Here is a 27,742-nt window from a genome sequence, read left to right on the forward strand (position 1 = left end):
CTTTTCAAACTTCAAATTTGTCTGCAAACATTGGATCAAAACAATTCATACTGTGGGTGTTGAAAGCTAATTCACAGATAAGAAATGGTTGAGGCATGACGTGCCATGACAAGTCATTTCATATTGGGAAACGTAACCTTTTCTCCCATGTTCAGGCATAAGAAGAATCGTGAGGCAGCAGTGGAGCTCCTCATGAAGCTGAAGGACAACCGTGACCTTCAGAAGTTCCTGCAGGACTGTCAGGAGGTCAGCGACTCATTCACAAAACAGCTTTCAATCAGTCAATTTAAAATATACAGCTAATATTGGGATATTCTTTGTCTGATGTATTTTGTTAATGTTCCTAGATAAGAAAGACATTAGTAAGTTGCTAATGCATAAATATGAGGAAAACGTGACACTTATATACATAGTGTATTATATTTGCATTATTTTAATAACTCGCTTTCTGTGTGTGCAGCTTTTTCTATGGATTAATGAGAAGATGCTCACAGCGCAAGACATGTCGTACGATGAGGCCAGGAACCTCCACAGCAAGTGGCTCAAACACCAGGCCTTCATGGCTGAACTGCAGTCCAATAAGGAGTGGCTTGACAAGATTAAGAAGGTAGGTTGAAAAGGCCTTGATAATATACTGTAAATGAATAAGATAGTAGGTAGATAGAAGTGTAATTTCTTTGATTGGAATCTAGGTGAATATACCTCTGGTGAAGGTCATATAAATGCTCAACCTCTTCATGATCTTGCTAGTTTTCAGGGGGAAGCTAAAGCAGGAATTCCATGGGGGTGTTCACACATGTTTGTACTCTATGGAAGAAGAGCATAGATTGATCCCAGTTAAGAGGCTGGAGGTAACATTAACTTGTGACACATTTCTTTATTCATTGTTCCCTTCCATCTCCTTCCAGGATGGGTTGCAGCTAGTGTCGGAAAAGCCAGAGACCGAGGCTGTGGTGAAGGAAAAGCTCTCTGCTCTCCACAAAATGTGGGAGGAGCTGGAGTCCACCACCCAGACCAAGGCCCAATGTCTGTTTGATGCCAACAAGGCGGAGCTCTTCACCCAGAGCTGTGCTGACCTGGACAAATGGCTGGGCGGCCTGGAGGGCCAGATCCAATCAGACGACTACGGCAAAGACCTTACCAGCGTCAACATCCTGCTGAAGAAGCAGCAGGTACTGTTTAGATGGAAAGTGGAGGAGGGGGCTGTAGAGGTTCAGCAGATTACAGATGTAACAACTGGATAAAACAAAAATAGACTTATCTGCACACCAGTCCCTCAAATCCCTGATTTGTGGGAGGTTTACATATTTATATTTAGTTTAAGACTTGTGCAACACCCTGCTAATACAGCACATATTGTCCTGTCCTCCAGATGTTGGAGAAGCAGGTTGAAGTCCGACAGAGGGAGGTGGTGGAGCTCCAGAGCCAGGTGCAGGCCCTCAGCCTGGAGGGGAGGGACACGGATGAGGTGGACGGCCGCAGGCAGGTGGTGGAGAAGAAGTTCCAGGAGCTGCTGGATCCGCTGTCCAAGAGGAAGAACTTCCTGGTGGCCTCTCGTGAGATCCACCAGTTCAACCGGGACGTGGAGGATGAGATTGTGAGGGGCCCTTGACTTTTTACCTGAAAAGTCTTCCTTTACTAAATTGTAGTTTCAAACTAGTTTCTTAATAAGTTTTGTGGATATTGAAAGATAAGAATGAGGTGCAGTCATTTGAAACATCACATTGCTTCTTCCAGCTGTGGGTCCAAGAGAGAATGCCAATTGCAACTTCGACAGATCATGGCAACAACTTACAGACCGTTCAACTACTTATTAAGAAAAACCAAGTAAGAGACTTTCCAGTGTGCATTTTCACATTCAAACAAATTACTCACCTTTGTCTAATCTGTGTCCCTTTAATTAAGGAATCAAAGTTGTATCAATCAGTAAGACTGCTGAAATAAAATACCATTAAATGCAAAGATGTACGTTTGGGAGTACCATGTTTACTCACCCTCTGTTCCTCGTGTTTTCCCCACAGACCTTACAGAAGGAAATCCAGGGTCATCAGCCTCGCTGCGACGACATTTTTGAGAGGAGCCAGAGCCTCCTGACCGAGGACGGCCCCGACGTGGAGGCGATCCGCCAGCGCCTGGCCGACTTGCAGCAGCTGTGGAGCCTGGTCATCGAGGAGACAGGCAAGCGCCACGCCCGTCTGGAGGAGGCCCACAATGCTCAGCAGTACTACTTTGATGCGGCCGAGGCGGAGGCCTGGATGAGCGAGCAGGAGCTGTATATGATGTCTGAGGAAAAGGCCAAGGTACGGTGGTGTTAACATCGACACATCCACTTATTCAATTATATTTAGGTGAGTTTATGTGGGGAATATTGTATGTTGTTTTGTTCAATATACATTTTGGGCCTTTTTATGACTTTATTGGACAGAAACAGTTAGAAATATAGCTGCAAGCAGCAATGAAGGGGCCAAGCAGCATTCGATATGGAAATTCAGTAGTGAAACCTCACTTAAGAAAAACGGTCTGATGGTTCAAAAGTTATGGGCGTAAACACACCTCTAACTTTGACGCCTTGGTGGCGCTATAGTGCTTCAGTAATCGACATGAAACTTGGTGACGATAATCAGGAGACCATCCAAATCAGTGTGCCAAATTTCAAAACTTTGCACCAATTGGTTCTGTGGGCCCCTAATAATAATAATAAAACTAACAAAAACAATAGGTGCCACAGCAGCTTTGCTGCTGCTTGGCCCCTAAATAGAGAGGACATTTATGGGAAAGAGAGAGAGGCTGTGGCCTGTGCCGGAATCAAACCCCTGGCCGCTGTGTGTGGGCCTCAGCCCATATGTTACATGCCCTACCAATTGGCCTATGGGGGCGCCTAAATATATGTGTTTTTATATCTATGCAGTACTAGTAAATGGCTCATCGTCTTATATCTAAGCTGAATGTTGAACGACCATGCCCTTTTTCCTTTTGTCTTAGGACGAGCAGAGTTCGGTGGGCATGCTTAAGAAACACCAGATTGTGGAGCAGTCTGTGGAGGACTACGCTGAGACCGTCCACCAGCTCTCCAAGACAAGCAGAGGCCTGGTGGCTGATGGCCACCCAGAGAGGTCAGTGAGAGCCCACTCAATGGTCCGATAGACAGATGACCACTGGACATCTGTCTATCATCTGCGTGCTAGAACCATTCTGACCTACCTTCATTATAATCTTTATTCATAACAGAAACCATTATTACATTTACATTTACATTTAGCAAGTAGCAACCGAGGCAAGTAGGGTGAAGTGCCTTGCCCAAGGACACAACATCATGTGGCACGGCGGGGAATTGATCCAGCAACCTTCTGATTACTAGCCCAACTCCCTCACCGCTCAGCCATCTGACTCCCATTATGAATGGCAGTATAGCGCCGCCTACAGGCTTGTCACTTCTCTGCATGGTTCTGACTGCTGGTTAATTATACTGTATAGTGTGGCTTGGAATACAGCTTTCTAAGGTGGTTGCAATGGGAGTTGGTACAGTGTTAATGTATGTGTCTTTTCAATCCGCTTTTGTGAAGATCCACACTGATAGATGGATATACCTAACAAAATAAAAACACAACATTTAGATTCAGAGAACAATGCCAGTTCATCTTCATCTACTCACGCAACAAGGATCTGAGGCAGTATTGATATCTCGGAAGGATTTGGGCTTTCAGATTCTGACCATATTTCTAATTCTGTACGCAGTGAGAGAATAGGTATGCGTCAATCCCAGGTGGATAAACTGTACGCCGGGCTGAAGGACCTATCGGAGGAGAGGAGGGGGAAACTGGACGAGAGATTCCGCCTTTTCCAGCTGAACCGTGAGGTGGACGATCTGGAACAGTGGATTGCAGAGCGGGAGGTGGTGGCTGGCTCTCACGAGCTGGGACAGGACTACGAGCACGTCACTGTGAGTGTGGCCTCACTGTTCCTTATTTGCTCTCTTGAACTCACCCCTGTTTGAACACTCAAGGAATAGGTTCCGACATTTCCTCAAGCACCTAATTTTCCTCTCTTCGCCCCGGTCACAGATGCTCCAGGAGCGTTTCAGGGAGTTTGCCCGTGACACCGGCAACATCGGCCAGGAGCGCGTGGACGCCGTCAACCGCCTGGCCGACAAGCTGATCAACGCTGGTCACACAGACGCCGCCACGGTGGCCGAGTGGAAGGACGGCCTGAACGAGGCATGGGCCGACCTGCTGGAGCTGATCGACACTCGAACACAGATCCTCGCCGCCTCCTACGAGCTGCACAAGTTCTACCACGACGCTAAGGAGATCCTCGGACGCATCCTGGACAAGCAGAATAAACTTCCGGAAGAGGTGGGCCGGGACCAGAACACAGTGGAGACCCTGCAGAGGATGCACACCACCTTTGAGCACGACATCCAAGCCCTCGGAACACAGGTGCGTTCCGTCATATAATGTTGGGCCACTTCAGAATCAGGATCGGCTTCATTAGCCGAGTATGTGTACACATAGAAGGAATTTGGCTCCTGTTTTCACGTTTCCATTGAGATAGAAGACTGAGTTAGGTGTGATGTGCCATTGTTTTATGAAAGCTGTGGTCCTGTCTATGGTCCATGTCTGTGCTAAGTCTACTCTCTTTAAATCTACAACTACTGGAAATAAATGTACTGTAATGCAGCAGTTGTTTAAGCAACTCTCCCATCAAAAAAACATCTCAAAGCTTTGAACCTTTGATCCTTTAGGTAAGGCAGCTACAGGAAGATGCGGTCCGTCTTCAGTCGGCCTATGCCGGTGACAAGGCAGACGATATCCAGAGGCGGGAGTGCGAGGTGCTGGAGGCGTGGAAGAGCCTGTTGGAGGCGTGCGACGGCCGCAGGGTCCGTCTCCTGGACACAGGCGACAAATTCCGCTTCTTTAGCATGGTGCGCGACCTCATGTTGTGGATGGAGGACGTCATCCGTCTAATCGAGGCCCAGGAAAACCCAAGGTGTGAACAGTAGGGCCCAACTCTGCTTTCGAGTGTTAACATTAGGGCCCAGTTTTCCAGACATGGATCAAGCCTAGTCCTGAAGTAAGAGAAAAATTCAATGAAGATCTCCATTGAAAAGGTTTTTAGGAACTAGACTTAATCCATGTCTGGGAAACTGGGCCTAGAAGTTAGAGATGTTATTTAGAGACAGTTTGGCCAAAATATGAAACTGGAAAAAAAAAACATCTGGAACTCAAAGCATTTACAAACACACCGTAGACATGTCTGAATTTTTGGCCTAACAAATGAAGCTGTGTTGAAAAAATTTGGTGTGTTGGGAGAGGAGATCCAAATGAAAGTGTCTGTACTCGCCTTATGTTTTACACAGGGACGTGTCATCTGTGGAATTGTTGATGAACAACCACCAGGGCATAAAAGCAGAGATTGATGCCCGCAATGATAGTTTCACTGCCTGCATCGAGTTGGGCAAGTCTTTGTTGGCCAGAAAGCACTATGCATCAGAAGAGGTGGGTGGCACTATTAGTTCAATACGATAAACAAAAATACATTATTTCCCAAAAAGAGAACATCATATGAGACATGTTTCTTCCCTGTTTAGATAAAAGATAAGTTACTACAGCTGACGGACAAGAGGAAAGACATGATTGATAAGTGGGAGGACCGATGGGAGTGGTTAAGACTGAGTACGATTTACGTTTCATTTTATTCTATTCTATTGGTTATTCATTTTCATGTTTTGCATCATAGCCTTATGAGTCATGGGATTTGCGGTCATATAAAGCATTTTCCATGTACTTATGTACTTATTTCCTTATTACTTATTACTACACAATCATCAAGACTAATTATCATTAGCTGACAATGTGCATGAGATTACATAAATGTGCAATCCAGTGAAGAGGAAAGGCTTGACCTTTTGTCTCCTGTATGGAGAGCTTGACCTTGTGAGGAGCTTTTGGGCTTATGTGTGCTTAAACCATTCTGACTTTTTCTCTTAAGCCCTCATCCTTTGCTAATGCCTGAGGTAAGAGCATTGGGTATAGTGGTTGGTTTCCCAGATTTAGTCATGCATTTTAAAACGTAAAATGCCCTTAACAAACATATGACACTCCCCACAGGCATCTCATCACTGCTCTTCATTACAGTGGTCTTTAAATGTTTTTGGAACATTAAAACTCTAAAGTTAAAACTCTCATTTATTTTGGGGTGTACCGAGTAGATGGGTGAAATCATAGTATCATAGTATCATAGTATAATAGTATCATGGATGAAAACATGACCCTTGTCATCACCCCCCTACCATCTCCCCATCTCTAGTTTTGGAGGTTCACCAGTTTTCAAGGGACGCGGGCGTGGCTGAGGCCTGGCTACTGGGTCAGGAGCCCTACCTGTTCGGTCGAGAGATGGGCCAGAGTGTGGATGACGTGGAGAAACTGATCAAGAGGCACGAAGCGTTCGAGAAGTCGGCTGCCACTTGGGAGGAGCGCTTCTCCGCACTGGAGCGTCTGACAACGGTGAGGCCCACTGAAGAATAGGATGAATCTAGGAGGCTGTTTCTGAGCTGCAAGCTCCACGATGTCCACTATGTTGTTATAATTTGTTTTTGTTTGTCTAAAATAGAGCCGTAGTTTACTAAATTTTTATGATATGTGTGGCGGCCTGCGGAAACCCATCGGATGTCGCAACACCTCATTGTTGGCTATAAGCCATAAAATATCTAAAGTCGTTTTCTGTCTAAGTTTTGATTTTTAATGTTTTGTATAGTTAACACCCTAAACTTCATCGTAATGTCCGTCTGTCCGTCATCTGCCGCTTGTCCGGGGATCGGGTCGCGGGGGCAGCGACCTAAGCAGGGAGGCCCAGACTTCCCTCTCCCCGGCCACTTCCACCAGCTCTTCCTGGGGGACCCCGAGGCATTCCCAGGCCAGCCAAGAGACATAGTCCCTCCAGTGTGTCCTGGGTCTTCCCCGGGGCCTCTTCCCAGTGGGACGTGCCCGGAACACCTCACCAGGGAGGCGTCCAGGAGGTATCCTAATCAGATGCACAAGCCACCTCAGCTGGCTCCTCTCGACGCGGAGGAGCAGCGGTTCTACTCTGAGCCCCTCACGGATGACCGAGCTTCTCACCCTATCTCTAAGGGAGAGCCCCCTGCGGAGAAAGGGGAGAAAGCTCATTTCGGCCGCTTGTATTCGCAATCTCGTTCTTTCGGTCACTACCCATAGTTCGTGACCATAGGTGAGGGTAGGAACGTAGATCGACTGGTAAATAGAGCTTCGCCTTTCGACTCAACTCTTTCTTCACCACGACGGACCGATGCAGAGCCCGCATCACTGCGGACGCCGCACCGATCCGCCTGTCGACCTCGCGCTCCATTCTTCCCTCACTCGTGAACAAGACCCCGAGATACTTGAACTCCTCCGCTTGGTTCAGGATCTCCTCCCCGACCCGGAGATGGCACTCCACCCTTTTCCGGTCGATTACCATGGCCTCAGATTTGGAGGTGCTGATATGCATCCCAGCCGCATCACATTCGGTTGCGAACCGCTCCAGTGAGAGCTGAAGGTCACGGCCCGATGAAGCCAACAGGACCACATCATCCGCAAAAAGCAGCGACCCGATCCTGAGGTCACCAAACCGGACCCCCTTAACACCCTGGCTGCGCCTAGAAATTCTGTCCATATAGGTAATGAACAGAATCGGTGACATAGGGCAGCCCTGGCGGAGTCCAACCCTCACCGGAAACAAGTTCGACTTACTACCGGCAATACGGACCAAACTCTGGCACCGGTCGTACAGGGACCGGACAGCCCCGATCAGGGAATCCGGTACCCCATACTCTCGGAGCATCCCCCACATGAGCCCCCGAGGGACACGGTCGAACGCTTTTTCCAAATCCACAAAACATGTGTAGACTGGTTGGGCAAACTCCCATGTACCCTCCAGGACTCCGCGGAGGGTATAATGCATTGTCATTTACAAAAACTACATGATTTCTAATGAAAAACTGTTAATTTCAACAGGTTTTGGACAGCTAGCAAGATTTTCAAGCCATGTCAAATCAAATGCTCAGTTTGCCTGCTCTTCTGAGTGCTACAGTAACCCCAAACAACTGATCAATGAAGTCAGGCTGTTAAACTTAAAAATAACTTGCTGAGAAGTTATTAATGTAGCCTATAGTTAAACTGACATTTACATTCACAACTTGATTACGAACAAAGGATTTCCTTTCCATATTCGCCACAGTAAACTAGAATGAAACGGAGTGGAATCTTTGAATGCAGTTTTCTCCCTTATCACTTTTTGACACAGGTCAAATTAGATCATTTTAAAATGATGTAACCTCAGTTGTGATAAAGATTTAAGATTTAAACATATTTGTATTCAGGAGTTTGTAGTTTCCAAATATGTATAACCCAGAAAGTCAAATTTTCACCATGTGAGGGGTTTCCCCAGGCCGCCACACATATAGGTTTTCTAAAGTTCCATAGTTCTATAGTTTTTATGACATAGCTATCTTTCAATAGTTATATTGTCAACAGTGATACCTATCTTGCACAACTAGCAATGTGGGATCAGGTGGTTTCAGTGAAGTGGGATTGAGAGCAGGCTGTGTATTCTGGCAGTTGGAGTTATTGGAAGTAAGAAGATTGCAAGAGGAAGAAGAAAAAAGGAGGAAGCCCCCCACCCCAGAGCCTGTCCAGGAGTCTAACCCCCCACTGCACAGGCAAGATATCCTGTCTTAGTGTGTCCCACATGTCTGTAAAAGTGTGTCTATGTCTTTTGAAGACGGTGATGAGATGGGTTTTGGGGCATTGCATCAATGGGTATACATGCATATATGAGCCATTGGGTATATGGGTATATGCATATGTGAGCCATTTGATGTATGGATTATCATCCAGTTTGACTTTGCTGATTCTCTCTTTTTCTTTCTCAGGGAAGGGGAGCCGATTACTAATGGCCTGCCATCAGACCAGGACTCCCCACGAGTAAGTCACTGCTGTAAACCTCATAGCACCAGACCGGCACATTCACATTCTTTAGTCGTCATAAAACTGTCAGCCAACACTCCATGACAATGATGATGTTTATCTCTCTGACTCCCTAATATGTATCTGAGAAATATTGTATATGTCAGTTTTCAGTAATGAAATACATTCGCAATCACACAGAATCCATGTAATTACTTTTGAGGGGTTGGGTCCGTTAAGAGTTATAAGCTCATCTCAGATGTGTCATCCCATTATTTACTATTAGCACCTACTGCACTGTTAGCAACATTAATTAACCATTCATTTTAATTGACCACCTTTCAACTTATAGCCCAGTAACCCAGTCAAATAGTATTTGAAAAAAACAATATGCATATATGTTACTATGCGTCTATAAGCGATCCCTGGCACCAGCAGGAGGGTGTATTCCAGCTGTAAGCCAGGTGAATGAACGGTGACTAGTTTCAGATCTATGGTGCCCATATAATCTAAAATCTACTTTTATGTTGATACTCTTCAAAGTAATAGAACTACATTAGTACATGGTAATGCTCTGGTACCAAAATCTTTCTGATATCATATAAGATTTAAGCCAGTAAAGAGAACCTGCTACAATGTCAAGTGATTTGCAGCATTCCATAACCGTCACCATAACAGACCACTCTTCTTTTTATTTCCATCCCCTCTCAGGACGGAGTGGATGGTGAAATGGTAAATGGTGTTGCAGAGCAAAACTCCAAGGACCCGAGCCCCATTCCCTCCCCCACCTCCGGTATGAGGGCCAAGGGCAGCCAGTCAACTCTGCCCACCAAGAACCAAGACTCACCCACATCCCAGCTAGAGGGCTTCCTGCACCGCAAACATGAGTGGGAGGGGCATAACAAAAAGGCCTCAAGCAGGTATGATTTTTTAAAGCATGTGGGATTTGCATGTGAAAACATGAGGGAATACATGCTCTGACACAATGTCAGTTTTTTTAAACGATGGATCAACTATTCAATCAATCAACGACATGTCCCAGTCATTACACCGCACCACTGCTTTTTATCCATACGACCAACTACGTCGCTGTGTAGAATTTGTTATTATTAGTATTTGCATAGCCCTGTCACAGGGCTTCACAGATGCCCATAGATCGACACCTACAGGTGCATCTCAATGAATTAGAATATACTGAATTTTGGGTTTTCATTAGCTGTCAGTTATAATAATCAAAATGAAAAGAAACACCTTGAAATATATCAGTCTGTGTGTAATGAATCTATATAATATAGGAGTTTCACTTTTTGAATCAAATTACTGAAATAAATCAACTTTTTGATGATATTCTAATTTATTGAGATGCACCCATAACAAGCCTAAACCTCGAAGGATGTCAAGGGAAAACTCAGAGGTAAAAATGTAAGAAACGTTGGGAGCAGTGATTCAATTAGGAATCCCTTCCTCCAGAGAACGTTCAGTGATACAGAGAGGTACAGACTATAGGCTCTAAACAATTAGAAAATAAAAATGGAGATCAAAGGAAAATTGTGCAAGTGAATGGATGGTAAAGACACAGACACATTTCAGGGCTCTGAATCAGTAGTGTTTGCAGTATTCTCCATTAGTGTTTGTCAGTTTGGGCAGTTGTCAGCTACAAGGCTGGAAGGAACAGGATCAGCTGAGCACCACAAGACAGTCAGGTAGGCATCAGGGACTGATGTTCGCATTGTCATTAAGGTCCACAAAATGGTTTAGGATGTCTAGGACAACCAAGGTCAGGTAGGGACCGGGGAGTCTGCTTGGCCCAATCAGAGGGCAATGGAGACCGATGTCAACGTTGTCAACTAGGTCTGTTGACAAACCGGAAACTGGATGATGTTAACTTCTCTCAATCCCCACACCATTATTGACAATATATTATGTATATTGATTGTATATTATCAGGTTGTGAGCGACCTTTTGCACCTTCTGTTTCAGGTCCTGGCATAACGTGTACTGTGTAATAAATAACCATGAGATGGGCTTCTACAAAGACAACAAGAATGCCAGTCAAGGCATTCCCTACCACAATGAGATTCCCATCAGCCTGAAGGATGCTGTGTGTGATGTTGCCACTGATTACAAGAAAAAGAAGCATGTCTTCAAACTCAGGTAAAGACATACCAACATATTGGAATAACAAAGATAAGACCTTCTGTCGGAACGTAGTCTAGAAGCTCTTCAGAAGTATGCTACTGGAACATTTAAACCATCACAATTACAGAATTATTAAGTATAAATGTATTTCTTTTTTTTCTTATTTCTTACAGAGTTACAGATGGAAATGAGTTTCTCTTTCAAGCCAAAGAGGAAGTAAGTCTGTCGATGCTCTTCTTTGGACTTAATACTATCAATCTTAGCTGGCAAAATTGCAACAAAGGAAAACTCTAGAAAACAATGCAATGTTACAGAAGACAAGCTTGTCAAAACCAAATGATTATTGTTGATATTTGAGTCAATACTGAAAGGTCAAGGGGTCAACACTTATCTTACACTTGGTGTCAAGATGTCTTTGACAGGACACAAACAGATGTTGATGTAATGTTTGAAATGGTTTAGCATAAGTTATATTTGCAATAGTTAGCATAAAGTGATGCATTATCGACCTTTCAAATTCACAAACATCCCAGATACCTTTATTGTTCACTAAATGTTTCATACCGGAACGTTTTGAATCAATCAAAAATATTATATCAAAATGTTTGTAAAAGCCAAAGCCAATTGATAATGCAATATGATTTCAGATCAAGAAATCTGATACACAGGTTTCATACACAGACACTAGTTACACCTATCTCCTGAGACAGTGGTAGAGAAAAGTATTCACCCTGACCTCTTTATGACCTCCCGCTCAGGAGGAGATGAGTACATGGATCCAGGCCATCCTGAATGCAGGGTCGCTGGAAAAGGTAGAGATCACTCCCAGCAACCAGAGCACCCCAGCGTCGAGCCGAGCCCAGACCCTGCCCGCCACTGTCACCCTCACTACGGAGCCCAGCCCGGGCACCGGCAAGCGGGAGAAGGACAAGGAGAAGGACAAGGAGAAGCGCTTCAGCCTTTTCAGCAAGAAAAAACAATAGAGGATCTCTGTGAATTTTTTTTAAATTAGTATCAGTGAAATATGTTTTTTCTCTCTCCCCTTTTTTTCTTTTTTTTCCTGCCCATTTACAATCTATTTTATTCTAGCTGAAACAGAACCACACACCTTGTGCCTAACATTCTGAATGGTCAGATTAACTAACAGCCGTGAGGTGCAACTATAAGGAAAACACACATTATCTGGTGGAGGTTAGAAGGTGTGGGGCAGATTTCACCATGAAATTGTTTGATAATGTCAAATAGAGGACTGAATGCAGGTGTTTTTTGTTCATTTGATTGTTTTTCTTTGTTTTTAATTGTGGTTAGTAATGGGTCTGAGTATTTAAACATTTCCTCAATTTTGTGAGGGTGTCTTGAAGAGACGACCTGAATTCTCTTTTATTGTTGCGAAGGGAGGCAACAGTGCTTGAAATGATTCCTTATTTTGTGTATGCTTAGTGCTCACACACATTTTGGATCAAAATTTAACTTACACTCAACACACTTCTTAAACAGTTGGGCTCCTGAAGAACATAATCCTGTATATCTGCATGCTTTATCTGGTTTACAAAAGCCTCATGTCTCACTTACAATTGAAACTTGATGGATGGATCTCCAGACATGATTTCCTCAAGGTGGACAATTTTTTAACATAGTTGTTTTTTTTCTTTCATTATAATATATGTTTAAAATAATAATTATAGTACAGATTATAAAATAAGTATGTATTATAAACACTTAAAAGCATTGATGTTAAATGGAAAAGTGGAAATACAGCATTTTCTGCAAAAAAGTAATCCTGAAAAAAGTTTGCTTGCTTGTCCGCTATAGCACTGCGCATCATGATTTTTGCTGCGTTATCTTGCTATTTGATACATAGTGTGCATTTCTCTGTCACTACATCTATTGTATTGAAATAAATGCCATCTACAGCACAATCAGAAATTATGTAATAGGAATGAAATTCTTTGCAAGGTCTGGGTCTTTGGGGCATATATATAGAACATAGACCTGTCATTCTGATGTATGAAATTGTACCTGTAGACTCTCTCTCTCTCTCTCGATTTCACTCTGTCACTCACTCTATCTCTGTTAAATATGTGCTATGTCATTAAACTGCTTTTAAAAACATTACAGCTTTTGTGCATTTTGGTAGTGTGTGGACATGTGTTAGTATTTGAGTACTACATATTCAGATCTGAAAAACATAAAATAAGAGACCACTACAAGAGACCAGGAACAAAAGGGTAAACTTTAAGAGGCCACTGCAAATTTGACCCTTCTGTTCTTCTCTTAAAATTGTCCTTCTCAACTTTTATTTTTTTAAAGGAAAGACAAAGGTGCAATGGTCTCTTTTTTTTCCCAGAGCTGTATGTCACATTATTCATTTGTGTTCTTGTGCACGGTGAAAGTTTTCATTTTTATGGAGTCATAATGAATTACATGTGGTATTAAAGCAAAACCTAGGCCTATACCCATTATCCTGTGAGCGGGCGCTTGGAAGATAAGAAATCTATTACTGTCTAAATATATTTAGTTTCAATCTCAACACAAAAAGTTACTTCACTCTTAATGTTTTCCATGCCGGTAATTTGTCCAGAGATCTTCAACTTGTGTCTACAAAGGGAGATACGACTCATTGTATGCCTGCATTAACACAATGGTGAGTGGTGAACACAGGACTTTTGGCAGTCATGGAAGGGTCACCATATGGACACGCCATATGTTTCAGATTAAACCATAAAACCAGTGCTGTAGGCAAGGACATACTATTTTGCCTAACCATCTACATGCTTGTACAACATAAAGGGAGATAAAGTTGCTGTGGAGAATGTGGTTTACCTAAAATTACCTAGCTTCATTATCTGTAGTTATTGAAGGTGTCCATGCTATAAACGCATGGGTCTTCCAACATTGTAACATACAATAAATCAATTTGCTCAATGTAACATGTAGGCTATTGCGTATCAGTCAGATCCGTAATAGCATTAGTAGCCTGATGAGAGAACTATCAAGCACTACTTTTACTTAGGATGGTTACTCTCAGTCGTTAGTGAAAACGGAATAAAAAACATTCACTTTGGAGTTGATAGTCAGATTGTCCTATTACTTGTATCTCACTTATCAGTATCTCGGTTTCGCTAAGTGAGTGTGATTGTATTGCTGTTCTTGTGTTTCATAAGTTATGGATACTTTTGGTTCATATCAGCTCATCAGTACCATTTTATATTGGCATTTATTAGGCTACGCAAAGAATGTTTTATCAATGTATCTACACGGGGAATCAGTTTCAGCACCTAGGACAGCGCAATGCCCTAGCGGTTGCCGGTATATGTAGTTCTTGATGGCAAGCCATTTCATTGTGAATGACGGTAAAGATGTCAATAGAAACTTCAAGATCCACCATTCCTTGCTCTATCACGGGTATTTGTGCGTATCAAATAAGAGCCGCCCTAAAAGGCGTCGTGGTAACCAAGTTTTAAGCGTAGAAAGCGGCTGGAGCCCCGATTCTTAAACACGTTACGCTGAAAATGCTTCTGATTAGACAAGTCCCTACGCTTAAATCGTTAACTTCTGGATAATATCCACTGTGTAAGAATTGTGCATGTTTTCACCCGTTTCACTTTACATCAACCATGGAGCAGTCTCTTTATTATATTCCTAATTTATAACATCATCAATTAATAGAGAAACAACAGGGAAAGCCGACGTAAGTGGATACGAATCGGCTGCAGCCGCTCGCTTTGCAATTGGGAATATACATTGATATATCAGCACATTAATACCTTGATTTGTATAAGCACAAATCCATGCAAATATTTCACGGTCGATCGGGAATTGCCTAAAGGATTTTGCATGGCGTTGGAACATCGTAAGGTTTAGTGGTGTCAACGATGGAATTTAGCTTTCTGACAGATTCATACGGTCGTCTGATGTTGCACCCGACCTTTTCGGACACAGGATTGCTTTTCCAGGTTTGAGTTTTGAAAGCGGCAGATTGAGGATCCATGTTTAACATGATAAGAGCCGACTTGAAGCTGGCTATCTGAAATGTAGCTCAAATATTTTATGAACACTAAAGATTATTTATTTATTTTTACATCGTGCACAAGTCAGTTGATAGCCGAGTCAATGAAGAGCAACATCAATTCATTTAAGAGCTGTTCCAAACCCTTACAGACCTAAGGAATTGTAGGCTTAATGCATGCGTAGCCTTATTAAATAGTTGTGCACACCAAGATACGTTCAACAGGCCAAGAGCATTATTCATTTAAAGACAGGTCAACGAAGATCGATGTCTTTAATATATGCCTATCTACCAGTGGACCGCTCTTCTCTATGTTTAATCATTTGCACATTCAATCTGATCTGAAGCAGAAACTGACTTGTAAATAAAACCAGTACAGTTGTTTTTTGGTTTGAAAAGGCATGGCCGACAAAACTGCACCTCGTTGCCAATTGAGGTTGGAATGGATTCATGGATACAGGGGACATCAGTGCCGTAACAATTTGTATTACACTGCGGGGAAGGAGCTAGTTTACTTCGTGGCTGGAGTCGGCGTGGTTTATAATACGAGAGAACATACCCAGAAGTTTTTTCTTGGACACAATGATGACATTATCAGGTAAGCCAGCCCATACATTTAAAGGCCGGATCTAATTCAACGCAAATTAATTGTTACTTTGATGCTGACTCATAATATAAATCGATCTGTCACCAAGTGGTTTTCGGAACCATTAAGATAAGTGTCTGTGTACAGACCGTGTTACATTCAACCATGAACTCTAAACTCAGGATCATGGGAGATACCATTAGACATTACCTATTCTTTGAGTTACCAGACCTTGGCCGGGTTTCCCAGAATCGTTATGAAGCTCTTAACGCTAAGATCTTCTTAAGAACGTTCTAAGAGCGTTCGAGAGCGTCCTTGGAACGTTCTTAAGACGCTCTTAGCGTTAAGAGCTTCTTAACACATCTGGGAAACCCGGCTCTTATATGTTTCCGTCTCGCCCTTTTCAACAAGGAGAGCTACCATCATTTGAACCTGAGATTTAAACTCACTAGTGCTTTAGCCCAAATTGACTTACAAATGAAAGCCTTCAAACACAGGAAAGTAGACACAATGAAAAAGAAAAAATATATACCAGTGGCATATATACCGGTGGCAATATTTGAGGTATCTTCCATATTCCATAACATTTTCTCATCACATTTTATTTCTCTAGTCAGAAAACAGGCCTTTTCCACAGTTCGAATTTGAGATTTGAACTACCAATCTGTATGATGGACTAAACTTTAAATGTTAAATTAAAGAGAAATTATACATTTGAGCAAAATGGCATATTAAGTCACTGACCCGCTTCACCCAACCCTTATTCCAAACTATCTTTGAAGACTACCATTCCTCCTCATCTCGGATACAGGATCTATCGATAGTTCAAAGCTAACTTATCCATACACAAGAGATCAGTGAAATCCAAATTAAGAAAGGAAGGGAAAGAAATACATTGGAGAGCTGTCTCTGTTTTTCCACAAGCCATTGATCAAATGCTGATGGTTTTGTGTGAGTAGCATAGGGGATGCCCTTTAGGGCTGCAACAAATGATTATTTTGACTAAGCTAACGATTATAGTTAACGATTAATTGACTAATCGTCGAGACATTGTCATTCACCATTTAATTAACTGTATCAACAAGTGACTGACTGATGCAGCATTATGCCTAATATCTCCTTTTGTATTTTATATGAATATGGAACATAATAAAGGTGAGTGATGAGACGTTTTATTTTTGGATAAACTATTAAAAAAAGGATTCACAAAATGTCCTCTCTCATACCTTATATGAGACGTGTTGTCGACTATTTTTTATTGTCGACGTTGTCGATAACGTCTAGTTTTGGGGCTTGGCACTGGCTTAACAAGACCAATACTCTTTAAGTGATTGGGGTCACTCTCCAGCAAAGAGCCAATCAGTCGTTGACATTGTAAGAGTTGGGTAAATGAATTGCACAGCCAGTCTGGTATGGCCACCAGCTTTCAAGTACCTAGAGTACAACATTGTCACAGTGGATGTTTTGATAAAGGAGAAGTTAAGACAACAAGAAAACATCCATTCACCAGGAGATGTTGAGTATTTCCTGTATTTAGCTATGCTTCCTCCTCACCTGTCGGTCTCTCTTAGATTTCTTCCGGTCAAAAGCAGTTACAGTAAGGAAAAATACTGCCCACTTGACAAAATACAGTTAGCTTACTATGGTCATACATGGTCAAATTCAGAATTAGCCACATTGCTAATGCAACATAAAGTTAAAGTCTGCATCTCTGTATACTCCAAATAGCAGTCCACGGTTTGGTATAGATTTTGTAAAATAATAAACATAGGCACGCAATTAAGATTAGTTTATACACAAAAAAATGAATTCTGACGGATGAAAAACATTACATTTGCTTGTTAGTGACATTGGTAATATACATATTCTACTGTAGAATCACAGAGGTTTTAAAGATTTAATACGGTATCTGAAGTCTCTTTCCTGAAATTCAGCCTTGCTGCAGAATTTTAGCCACTATGAGCAGTCCCACAATGAGCTTTCCTCAGGACCCCAGCTAACAAAATGACGTCCCCAGGACGTCCCCTGAACGTCCCTGAATGTTATCAAGACGTCGCAAGGGAACGTCCCCATGACGTTCTTTGTAGGGTCCCCTGAAAGTCCCGGGGATGTTGCAGACAAATGTCCCTGGGACGTCCATGTAACGTCCTCATAACATTTAGGGGACGTTCAGGGGACGTTTGTCTGCAACGTCATGGGGACGTTCCCTTGCGATGTCTTGATAACTTTCGCATACCAAATGAAGAATCAACTTCTCACCTTAATTTATAGTCACATTTAGGCATTTAATGGATATTTTTTGTATACAAAGTATAAAATGCATATTAGCCTATAGTGCAAAACTAAACTGAATGTGTTCAATTTAACTCAACAATGTAATTTAACTTCTTATGTTTTTTTATCAACTTTAAGTAGAACAGGCTGCTGCTAAGTATTGTGTATTGTAACTTATTATGTGTATGCTTGTAGAAGAAAAAACACGATTTACAGTATAAGCAAACACTTTATTCAAATGCATTTTAAAAGCCAGAATTTATGTTCTTATATTTTTATTGTGTCAACCCTTTCTCATCCTCTCCCCCCTACTCCTCCTCCTCGTCCTCCACCAGTTCGTCCAGAATCAACACCTGCAACATGAATTAGCTACAGTTGGACAGCAGATCAAATGCAAAGAACATTAAGTGGAAGTGTATTTTATCCATATGCTCCTGGAGTTATTTTTAGGACCGTAACAAGTGAAACGGAAAGCTTCTCTGACCTTCGTATCCAGATATTTACAACCATCTAGCTAGTGCTAATCAACTTTCCTTCATCTACACGTCGTGAACATTTATCCGACGCAACGTAGCATATCATTATTATACTTTTCTTGCAAAACGTCTTGGTTTATTGTAGCTCTAGTCTAGATATAACTGTCCAAAAGTAGCTTGCTACTCTACAGTAGAGCTAACGCTACTTGACTTGCTAGAGCTGTAGCCTTCACCTGTCCAAAAGTAGCTTCGGCTGTTTTGTATTTTCTGTATCCTTAAAGACACGACACCACTAGTGTGTAGGCATCCGATTTAGAGCTAGCTAGTGCTATCGAGAACATTGTTAGCTACTGTACAAATTAAGACGATACTGTACGACGTCTCAATTTAGCCGACTTAGAAAACCAGTGCCAACTCAAATTGGCTAGAAATTAATATACATTGATTTTCGATATGGCTATTTCAAGCTAGCCTGGCTCTGCCGACCGACGTACTTCCGCTCAATTTGGATTTTGCTTCTGTACTCGGTCTAGCCGTTCAGTAGGTAAGTCAGATTTTTCAGGTTACTTTTTAACCGGCCAATCAGCGAACAGAGGGAGTGGCAGAGAACGATGACGTTGTGCGCTAGTTTGTGTTGTAGTTCCGTAATGGCGGAGAAAGATGCGAGCCAAGCCATTCAGTGCGTTGTGGCAACGCTGCCGAATATCCAACAGCTAAAGCCGGAGCAAGAACAAGTTTTGCTGAGTTATGTTGGTGGCCATGATGTTGTGGCCCTCCTCCCCACGGGGTTCGGGAAAAGTTTCCAGCTACGGCAGCTAGCTCTGTTACAGTAGTGGTAAAGGAATCGGCTAAGGCGAACGCTAGCGATTGGTTATGGCAGATCAGAGTGGCTCTGGGCAGAACCAATAGTTTTAAACTTCAACTGAGTACCCGCCTACAAGGAAGTCAACGCTTGTCAATGGAGCGAGGCCAGACTCTCTCTACAAATGAAATGTACGACAGTCTGGTTAGGACCAGGCTAATTTCACGTTGGATAAACATACAAATACATAGATAGTAGAGCTTAAGTTTTTATTAAAACATATTTACCTCAAATTCTGTCCTTCAGGTGGCCCACCTTCACAGGAGTGCGAAAATTACTCTAAACTAGCCAACTACACCAAAAACACTATTAAAAACACAATAACAAAGAACCAAACTATCAACACTAAAACTTAAGTTAAATATATATTCACACAAATTGATTATCAAACGGCATTATAGCTATAAATGAAGGATGCGGGATCAAAAAGTTTTGCTGTCTCTCAATGACTTCTTCACTCAACAACAGGGTTCACGTCACGAGCGGTGACGTCCGCAAGAGATGTGCTGTAATAGGCTAGTATGGAACATTTCTAGAGATGCAGCTGGTGCTTGGATAGGCTGGATCCAGCTTAGATTAGCTTTTTTTTAGCTTAGCTTTTGTTTCAGTGATGGTACATCCCCAAATTATTTATGACTATAATGTATTACTTCGCTCAAATGCAAGTTATTGGTACCATACATAAACAATTGATTTAATACTGTACAGTTTCCAGAGTGACAATAGGCTATAGCTCGAGCAATTCACATCACAGACTGACACACAAACGAAAATATCAGTTCGGAATTTAGATGGTTACGTCATGACCAACGAATGACGTTCTGGAACCCCCCGAAAGTTTTTAACATAATGTCATATAATAACCTACCAGGGACGTTGCTGGGACGTTCCTGGAACGTCCCGAATGTCCCCGAATTTTTTTTACATAACGTCTTATCATAACCAACCAGGGACGTTCCTGGAACGTCCCGTGAAAGTTTAAAATAAATGTCTATAACTGACTAAATTGTGACCTTTTAGGAACTTTAATAACGTCCTAAGGACGTCCTAGAGACGTCACGGTATAACATACAGGGGATCAAATAGGAACGTCACCGAACATCCCCAGGACGTCACTTGTTAGCTGGGACTTGCCGTTTCTGTGTCTGTAGCTTTAAATGCTATGAGGAACAAAGAGGCGGGGCTACCTGCCATGCTTCAGTCGTTTGGAAGCCATGATGTCTCGAGGAAAAACCAATATTGCGCTCGTACGGTCGTAGCTCATTTTCTCATTGGTGGGCCAAATTCTCTGTGCAGGCAAAGAAGAGAAAGGGGAGGTAACCTTTCCTATTGTGACGTCACAATAGGGACATTTTCAAAACCAAGCGTTTCAGCTTTCATTTTCTCAAAGGCAGAGAAGAATACCCAGGGCTTGGTTTACACCTATTGAAATTTCTAGCCACTGGGGGACCAAAGGCAGGCTCGGGGTCCTGAATTGAACATTTCATGTCAGGGGACCTTTAATAATAAAGCATGTGCACTGACAACACAGGACTAATTCGATTTTTGTTTTGCTCAGACTGTAGCCCCTCAGTTATGCATCAATAATGGAGAAGTTACAAGTAATAAAGAAGACGATACAAGTAATAAAATACAATAGCTAGGCCTACTCAACTAATTATTCTCACTTTTGACATGTAAGCAAGCATTGAGGTATTTACTTACACTCTAAATTTTTCATACACAACTACATAACTAAACAAACACACAAACAAAAGCACACTCTAATGTTTAATATTCATGAATCACTTCAACATATTTAACACCCATAGCCATTGATGAGTCAGGTGGCTGAGCGGTTAGGGAATTGGGTTAGGGAATTGGACTAGTAATCTGAAGGTCGCCAGTTCAATTCCCGGCCGTGCCAAATGACGTTGTGTCCTTGGGCAAGGCACTTCACCCTACTTGCCTCGGGGGAATGTCCCTGTACTTACTGTAAGTCGCTCTGGATAAGAGTGTTTGCTAAATGATTAAATGTAAATATGATGACCTACATACCTGAACATACGTTTTTTTTATTCAGATAGGAGAGATAAAATACATGCAATGAATCCTTAAATATTAATTTTATATTGCACTTGCTAAGTGTTTCATGCGATTTTACATTGTCTAGGGCTAAGCAGGCTTGATCTTGTTCAATGCTGACTAACTTCAGCAGTGAAAAGAGGGGATCACCAACCATTAGCAGAAGGAGCCACAGGCTCTCTGAGAATCGCTTAGATGAACCTCACATTAACCACATTTTGTTTGGGTTTAGTCACGCCAGAGCAGAATACCCAGTCTTATTCCATCATTTTTTGGGTCAGCAGACAAAGTCAAAGCGGTTTATTTGTTTCATGCACCAGATAGCATACCATCATCAGGACAGTGAAATTATTGTGACCTGGAGAGAAAAATCTATGCAGTAGCATAAAAAAATAAATATTTATTGCATTCATATTAAAACATTCACAACCCTCTACCTCCGTGTATTAGTGTATCAGTGGATCAGTGTATGCTAAACAATGCTTTCTATAGAAAACCTTTTTAAGTTCAGATAAGATGTTTCAAGAATATTGGGAATGCTCCTTTAGGATCTAGAAATCAGCAATGGATACAAATGTGTCCCTTGTCCACATGTAATCAAATTCAAAGTAATTCAAGAACTCAAAGTAATTCAAGAACTCAAACAAATTCCTGCTCTGGGCAAACTTCATGAAAATGATTGAAATAAGCGTGTGACAGTCAGAACAAGGGCAAATGAGCGAGTGGGATCCACATGTCCTCTCACAGCATGACTATGCCTGATGTAAACTGACAGAGGAAGATAACTGCTGAAAAAGAGTATGTGCAGAATGCTGATGCTGACATCGCACATAGATTTTCTTTTTGTTCTGCAGTAAGACATAATTTGCCAGATGTGTCGGTAAGCAGTAGGAATTAATGTTAGCATAGTTAAGTGAGGGGGCGTTGGGTGTCATGTTCATGCCCCACTTTACCTGTGTGTGTGTGTGTGTGTGTGTGTGTGTGTGTTTGTGTGTGTGTGTGTGTGTGTGTGAGTGAGTGAGTGAGTAAGAGAGTTCATCCATGTCAGGCACCACGTGGGCAGTTGGTCATGTCCTCCTGGGCACAATGGTTGGCTAGTCTGAATCATGGGTAGCCTTAGGGGTCAACCTACTCTGCCCACGTTCTACAGATGGCCAATGCCTGCTGTCCATCGGAGGAAACACAAGAGCCACCATACATCATTTTTTCAAGCCCCTGTAAGAAGTCTGCAAAAAACTACAAGTAATGCTGACATGGGTTGTCATGTAAGATTTTACTTCACCACTATTTGAGAATGCAAAAAAAATACTTAGCAAGCCTTCTCTGTGTATTGCATTCAAAGATGATATTACTTTGTATGGGAATGTTATTTATTTTATGTTTTAGGTATATTTTACAGTAATTTTTATTTGTCAGGCAAATTACACCACAAGGAGATCCACACTAGGATTCGCTCGCTTAGATAGGAATGTATCTATCGGATTGAAAAAATAGTGTAGACTAATGCTATGATAAATATGAATGTTCTATCACTAAACACAATGTAGACCCCATTTACTTATTTTACATAGAATTTGCAATAAATAGCCAGATTTGTAGCAGTGTGATAAGGACAGTGTGCAGGCATGCATCGCAAAATCCCACTGTCCTCCAATTATTGTTGCAGCCGTTTATGTCTGTACTGAATCAGAATCAGAAAGGGTTTTTATCGTCATGAAAGTTTGCACAGACAAGGAATTTACTTTGGCAGGCGGGTGCATACATTCAACATAGAGGAGTAAATCTTAAATAAGTGGTGTAAGTTTAAACAAGTCTAACTACACTATACAAAAGGTGAAAAGTCTAATAGCGGTTATGCGCAACATTCTTCCGGGTTCTACAAAACAGATGTAACTACTTCCGGCCGGCCGCTTTTGAGGTAAACACAGCGTAGTAAAGGCCACCTACAAGACAAGTTCATGAGCCGTTTCCGCTCTACTTCCTGAACTGCTCCCCTATATGCAATCCACTTCCGTTCTGGCGGGCAGGGTTTGTTTTGCTAGCTAGATCCGTTGTGCCGATAAAGCATTGATATTGCAGTGACATAGAGGATATAAAATGTACAACATAACCCTAACCCTATGTGTCAAAGGTACATCTCACCTTACATGTTTTACACTGAACAAATGCTCAAAGAAGGTTTGATTAAGCAAGAACAACAGGGCACCTCCACACCATCAACATACTTGTATTGGTGGATGTAACATCCTGTCTGTCTCATGGGTTGGAATACACAGCCACAGCAGATGCTCCCAGGCACAATACATCTATGGCTTCCGAGATGGTGATGCTGATACATTCATATTATTACTATTATATATATAGTGTATGGTACAGTATAACCTTGAGGTTTCAGAAAGAAACCTATTCAGATCCTTATAGCGTCGTTTGAAACCATTGTTTGACTTCGGTTGCAACAAACGATCGAGTTCCTAATGGCCTCTTTTGGCAATTTCAGTACAAGAATGTAAGGAGCTTCATGAAATATGTTTGCTGGACTAAAATCACCATGCTCAATGCCAAGTATTGACTGGCACCATTGAACTCGAGAGCTGTGGATTTTGTGTTCTCTTTACCGTCTGACGTACAGTGTACTGGTTGTTCGAGAATGGACTGGGGCTATTTTGTCACTGAGCTGGACCCCGACTGTAATTCTACTGAGGAAATCTTAATGCTAAACATAATGAAATTCTAGACAATTATATGCTCCAAACTTTTTTCTACAGCCGTGAAAGGACCAGTTCAGTCACCCTGTGTTCGTAGTCACCGGTGCATACTTCAGTAAACTGAAGTCTTACAATTCTTTCTGTATCTTGTTTGTTTACATTGTGTCTGTAGATGAGCTGACATTCAATCCAGTACACCCACTCAAGGGGCATGTACCACATGACTTTTGTAGTCGGGTCCCCAACAAAGGGTTCTAGAGCAAAACTTCCACAAAGTCAGACAGTCAAAGCTGTTCCAGAACCAAAAAACACATGCCAAAGTTAGGCAGATGTGTTACTACCATTAAGCATCTAAACCTGTGCCTGACTAACATTAAAGGCATGTCTCTCCATTAGTTTGTGCCACTGTATTGATGGGACAACACTTTAGGGATAACTGAAATCGTATTTAAAGATTCTTCTAGACATATGTAGCCTGACGTTGTCATACTCATAATTCTAGTCAGAATATGAGTCTGAAAACTTTCCGTTGGGCTGTGACTACGGGGCGTGTTTCAACCTAACTCGTAAAACAAATGCCTCTTCGCTCAATTGGATAGACCTACAACCAATCAGAGCAACGTAATATGTTGTTTGTTGAAAACAAATTTAACCCAAGCGCTCTTTGTTGTTGATTACGTTACTGTTGATCATCTGTCCATCATCGTATAAAGCCCGCCCTGGCAATTTCATTGGTCCGTCCCGATTCTGGTTTTCTGTAGTTGTCCCCAATACGAGACCCTCCAGACCCAACTTCCCGAGCAAATTTTTTTGTGGGCGGGGAGAAGTTGGGCTGGCAGCCAGGCTAAGACATATGGGAAATGTATTGCAATTTTACAATTACAGGTAAGAAGGATATATTAATACCCCCAAACTGTTGTTTCTACATATTTTGGGGGTGTCTAAGTCTCATTAGGGGAGTCAGTCCCCCTCCATTTCCACCTGTAATCCCCTGGGATTGCCTTGACATGGGGCTCTGTAAGGGGCACAAGGGACACACATTTTTTATTATTCACATTATTAACCTTATATTTTTTTCCTTTTGACAGCCTCGCTATGCATCCTGACAAGGTTCAAGTGGCCACAGGACAAGTAGGGAAGGATCCCTACATCTGCATTTGGGACACGTATGCTTTGCAGACGGTGTCCATCCTGAGAGACATGCACACACACGGGGTGGCGTCTCTGTCCTTTGACTCAGATGGACAGGTGAGCTCTCAATACAGTTTGACCAGAGCTTGTTGGAGGCTGTTCATGAAGTTGATTGGAATGTAATCACCACATCAGATGCTTCGGTTCAGTCTGATATTCATCGTGTTCCTTGTGCAGCGACTAGCCTCCGTTGGACTTGATGCAAAAAACACTGTGTGTGTTTGGGACTGGAAGAAAGGCAGAGTTCTGGCTGCAGCAACTGGACACTCAGACAGGGTAGGCAAGCTGGTGGTGCTTTCTGTTTTGCGGTGTGACCTTTGAGGATGTTAAAGTGGCAGGTTTCATCCATGCCAAATGTGTCTGAACTAATAATTTTTCCACACAGGTGAAGAACTAAAAAATTATCCTCATGATCATTTTAGAGTTAGCAAAAGTTTGCAAAAGACTGTGACGGTTTCAGTGTTTTAATCGTGTTTCTTGCTATTGTCATTGATTATTCTTTCCTTTCCAGATTTTTGACATTGCATGGGATCCTTTCCAGCTCAATAGGCTGGTAAGCTGTGGGGTGAAACATATCAAGGTAAGGCCTACAGTGACAGTGATATTATATTACATTGTGCCGTTGCACTGTAAATAACAGTTGGAGTCACAGTGGTTTACAAAGAGACCCCCCAACTGCTATAGTCAGCGTCAAACTAGTACAGACACCAAAAACTTCATAGAGGAGGTGGGGCCATTACAGAATGTATACCCAGAATGCCTCAGTGGTCAAATATGGCAGTGATCCATCCATTGTCCAGTGCTCCAATTCTCACAAAGATCTATGATGCAAAAGTTTGACCGACAGAACTTTAAGTTTATATTGTGGCATTTTATACCGAAAGATTGTACCTTTTAATTAGTGTTTCCTTCATTTCCCAGTTCTGGACTCTATGTGGAAATGCATTGACACCCAAGCGTGGGATCTTTGGCAAGACTGGGGACCTTCAAACCATATTGTGTCTAGCCACAGCCAAGGACGAAGTGACATACTCAGGGGCATTGAACGGAGACATTTATGTCTGGAAGGGGTTGAACTTGGCTCGCACTGTGCTAGCAGCGCATGGGGTTGGTGAAATGCACACACACTTACACATACGCACACACAAACAAAAAAGAAAAGCATACTTCTATGACTCCACATTGACCCTTGAGTGTGTATGTGTATGCTTGTATGTTAATGTATTTAAAACTGAGCATTGCTCAATTATACCAATAAAGGTCACATTTGAATTAACTCTTCTTGAAAATAAGTACACTGAAAAATATATACAATATAGAGTCCCTGTTTCCCTTGCATCCATTGGATGAGAAGCATGATGTACACTGTAAAGAATGCATGGATATATATCTTGAGGAAAGCTGCCTAATTATTGGGGGGGTGTTTGCTCTTCTCCGCCCTGTAAGTGGATTTGAAAAACTGTAGAAAAATCTGTCTGAAACATGAACTTTTCACAGGCAGGGATCTTCAGCATGCATGCCTGCGAGGAGGGATTTGCCACAGGGGGAAGGGACGGATGTGTGAGACTATGGGATGTAGACTTCAAACCCATTACCAAGATTGACCTCAGGGAGACAGAACAAGGATACAAAAGTAAGGAAACATTGAGCTGCTAACATTTCACTAAGTGGTTTGAGTCAGACCCTGTTCGTTAAAGGTCGAGTTCGCTGTTTGGTGCATTCATGCGTCTTTTTGCCCAGTGGATTTCCACGAAATGTCCCCCTTTCAGCTGACATTAAAGTGGGAAGAGGTTAAAAGTTCAGCAATTTAAGTTCAGACACTCAAGGTTCAGTAACATCCAGTATATTTTAAGTTGGTGACGATTTGGAAAAATAATAATTTGTATATTAAAAATAAATATACAAAAGTAGGAATAGAGGAGCATACTATACATAGCAGTGCAATACCATTTTTCTTTTGGATTATGTGCTTGATTCATGACGGACACCTTGTCATTTAGGTTAAGAATTGGAAATAGGTTTTGGACAGCTACTCTGTAGATTTGGAGTTGTTAATCAAATCTTCTACATCTTTTAGTGGTAGAAGCTATGGTAAGGCTTGGTTTAAAGAAAGGATTAGAGCCTAAACTATGGCAGAGGTAAAAGAGAAGTATTTTGCTAGGGTCCCAAAAATACTACTCTGCTCTCTCATCTGTATCTTTTCCCCTTTTCAATGTTATGAAATCTTATGCTTGGAATTTGAACATTTTGAACAATAATATTTGAAAACTATTTTACATTTAAATTAAGATTAGCCTGAATTGAGTCATTAATCAGACGTTAATCTAAACAGACGTTAATCTTCTTGATTAACCATTATGAATACAAATTTGTTTGTATACTCCTGAAAATTATATCAAGCCAAACTAACTTAGAATATTACAACTAGAAACAACAGTTACAATATGACTCAATTTACAGTCCAAGATAGCTACAC

General features: G+C 41.9%; 2 protein-coding genes across 4 annotated transcripts in view; both read left to right on the plus strand.

Annotated features, from left to right (window-relative positions):
- The window catches only part of LOC124483156 (spectrin beta chain, non-erythrocytic 1-like), a 68,878-nt gene extending 55,667 nt beyond the window's left edge, over positions 1-13,211 (plus strand). For all 3 annotated transcript variants that reach the window (XM_047043444.1, XM_047043445.1, XM_047043446.1), the window contains 19 exons: positions 156-246; positions 461-607; positions 909-1,172; positions 1,373-1,597; positions 1,738-1,827; positions 2,022-2,300; positions 2,983-3,113; positions 3,736-3,940; positions 4,062-4,436; positions 4,742-4,986; positions 5,357-5,495; positions 5,588-5,672; positions 6,307-6,503; positions 8,613-8,713; positions 8,927-8,978; positions 9,672-9,880; positions 10,941-11,114; positions 11,273-11,315; positions 11,858-13,211. In XM_047043444.1, the coding sequence (XP_046899400.1) occupies positions 156-246; positions 461-607; positions 909-1,172; positions 1,373-1,597; positions 1,738-1,827; positions 2,022-2,300; positions 2,983-3,113; positions 3,736-3,940; positions 4,062-4,436; positions 4,742-4,986; positions 5,357-5,495; positions 5,588-5,672; positions 6,307-6,503; positions 8,613-8,713; positions 8,927-8,978; positions 9,672-9,880; positions 10,941-11,114; positions 11,273-11,315; positions 11,858-12,082 (3,277 nt within the window). In that variant the 3' untranslated portion in view covers positions 12,083-13,211. The remainder of the gene's footprint in view (positions 1-155; positions 247-460; positions 608-908; positions 1,173-1,372; positions 1,598-1,737; positions 1,828-2,021; positions 2,301-2,982; positions 3,114-3,735; positions 3,941-4,061; positions 4,437-4,741; positions 4,987-5,356; positions 5,496-5,587; positions 5,673-6,306; positions 6,504-8,612; positions 8,714-8,926; positions 8,979-9,671; positions 9,881-10,940; positions 11,115-11,272; positions 11,316-11,857) is intronic.
- Positions 13,212-14,710: 1,499 nt separating this feature from the next.
- LOC124483773 (echinoderm microtubule-associated protein-like 6) overlaps positions 14,711-27,742 on the plus strand; it is a 32,790-nt gene continuing 19,758 nt past the window's right edge. The window contains exons 1-6 of the mRNA XM_047044322.1: positions 14,711-15,706; positions 25,164-25,323; positions 25,444-25,542; positions 25,778-25,846; positions 26,188-26,373; positions 26,764-26,899. Of these exons, the coding sequence (XP_046900278.1) occupies positions 15,510-15,706; positions 25,164-25,323; positions 25,444-25,542; positions 25,778-25,846; positions 26,188-26,373; positions 26,764-26,899 (847 nt within the window). The 5' untranslated portion in view covers positions 14,711-15,509. The remainder of the gene's footprint in view (positions 15,707-25,163; positions 25,324-25,443; positions 25,543-25,777; positions 25,847-26,187; positions 26,374-26,763; positions 26,900-27,742) is intronic.

The sequence above is a fragment of the Hypomesus transpacificus genome, chromosome 21 (genome assembly GCF_021917145.1).
Source record: "Hypomesus transpacificus isolate Combined female chromosome 21, fHypTra1, whole genome shotgun sequence".
Taxonomy (NCBI): Eukaryota; Metazoa; Chordata; class Actinopteri; order Osmeriformes; family Osmeridae; genus Hypomesus; species Hypomesus transpacificus.